This window comes from Olea europaea, unplaced genomic scaffold (assembly GCF_002742605.1).
Source record: "Olea europaea var. sylvestris unplaced genomic scaffold, O_europaea_v1 scaffold343, whole genome shotgun sequence".
Taxonomy (NCBI): Eukaryota; Viridiplantae; Streptophyta; class Magnoliopsida; order Lamiales; family Oleaceae; genus Olea; species Olea europaea.
Window position 1 is genome coordinate 555,602 of NW_019253349.1, and position 2,169 is coordinate 557,770.

The following is a 2,169-nucleotide window of genomic DNA, read 5'->3' on the forward strand; positions in this document are numbered from 1 at the left end:
CAATGTCATCTACTACAGAGAAATCTAATGGATAAAGCTCAGCAAGTCTAATCAAGCTTTTCTTGTCAAAAGAAGAAAATGAATTTTGTGGGCATAAACAAGCTACACAAAGGAGTAACTCTGTATTTACCTCCGAGAAACGATCATTCAATTCTTGAAGTTGTAAATCGATGACAGAGTAGAACAAATATACTCGATAATGATGTAAATTTGTAATTTCTGGAGAATTACACTGAGGGCAACCACGAAATGCAAGGCGTACAAACATATCATCCATGTTGGGTACATGAATGTAATATTGTTGACAAAAAGAACATACTTCTTCCAAAAAGGAGTCCTACCCTTCGTCTCTCATTATTTAGAGTCGTCGTTTGCACAATCTCACCAATTGCATTGCATTCACAATATCTTGATCTTTCCTTTGCAATGCCTTTGACAGTTCATTTGACATCCCAACACACTTCTCATCAACTGTAGATTAAATGCAAAATCAAATTTTTGTATCGACTCCAATAAATTTGTTACATCAGATCTTTGATCATAAGAACAAGATTCATCTTCAACAATCATTGCAAGTACATCTAAAACAGAAGAGAACATGGCAAGCAAGTTGACCAAAGAATTATAATGTGAACTCCATCGTGTATCACCAGAGCGCTGAAGAGTCGTTTATTGATTAAGTCCCCGTCCACTTAAAATCTCACATTTTTCCAATGCCTCAACAATAAAGTCTAATTGTTTTTCTCGAAAAAGATCACAACATTTGGAAGCTGCTCCAACAGTATTTATCACGTCCCCAACCACACGAAAGAAGTTAGCAATAGGGATGATCTTCTTTGCCACAGTCACAAGCGCAAATTGGAGTTGATGAACAAAAAAGTGAATGTAAAAGGCACATGGACTCTCCTTCAAAATGAGTGTTTTTCAGACCATTAAACTTACCTTGCATATTACTTGCTCCATCATAACCTTGTCCTCTCAATCTAGACATGCTCAAGTTATATCTAGAAAATACCTTATCAATTGCAGCCTTAAGTGATAGAGCCGTGGTACTTGTAACATGTTCAATCCCTATGAAACGTTCATTGACATGCCCACTTTTGTCTACATAACGTAAAACGATAGACATTTGCTCCTTCATTGACACATCACAAGATTCGTCAACTAGAATAGGAAATAGTGAGTCACCAACATCTTTGATAATAACATTGATCGTTTCAATAGCACAATCATTTACTATATCCTTTTGACCATCAGGTGATGTCATTTTGCAATTGTAAGGAGCATTTCCCAATGTGACGGCATTAATAACTTCATTATGAGCAGCCAAAAAATTGCAATTGCACTAAGAAGTTACCTGAATTGAGAGAATCCTTAGATTCATCATGACCTCGAAATGAGTGCCCTTGTCACAAAAGAACTCGAACACAATCAATGGATGCATTAAGACGTGTAACATATGCATTTCTTGCTTGTTCTGACTGTCTGTAGAAAACTGATTGAATGTATTGCTCTTGATTTATCAACACTTCACACTTAATGCGAGATTGATTGTGTGCACTATCATGAAGTCCAACATGAGTATGAAACCTTTTTTTATCTTTCCAGTATGTAAAACCTTCGCCAACAAAAGACTCACCTCCACCTTGCTTTCCAGAATTTGTTCTGAAAAGATAACAATACAAACAATAAGTAACATCCTTCTCTACACTTTATTCCAACCAACTACCAAACTCTTTAAACCACGAAGGATTGAATCGTCTAATTGTTACTCCAAATTGTCATTTTGGAAAGTCATGATCTTGGAGCTGACAAGGACCGTTTAACATATATGCTCTTCGAACTTCATCTCGAATGTTAGCATTGTAATCCAAAATGGGTATATTCTTAGACCGGGATCAGTTGGAAGTTTTGTGACATCAAACTCCACATTATTCGATACCCCCTCATCAACACTATCTACGTTCCTTTTTCGTTGAAAGTATCCATTCATTTGATATCTGGATTTAAACATTTGATATCCAATTATTACTTAAAGTGAGTGAGGATAATTCATAATGACAAAAGGATCATAAATTCACAATTTCACATGTTCTACTACAAATTAACTCACTTTATGAATGGGACTTCTTTAAGAATTAAACAACATACCCACATCGATTTGAATCA

The 2,169-nt window shown here is 35.6% G+C and overlaps 1 protein-coding gene across 1 annotated transcript; it reads right to left on the reverse strand.

The window, feature by feature from the left end:
• Positions 1-399: 399 nt before the first annotated feature.
• On the reverse strand, positions 400-1,267 carry LOC111386132 (zinc finger MYM-type protein 1-like). The gene is made up of 2 exons (XM_023010571.1): positions 943-1,267; positions 400-581 (listed from the first exon to the last, which is right to left on the reverse strand). Exons 1-2 carry the CDS (start codon positions 1,265-1,267, stop codon positions 400-402), a joined length of 507 nt encoding a protein of 168 aa, XP_022866339.1.
• Positions 1,268-2,169: the final 902 nt, after the last annotated feature.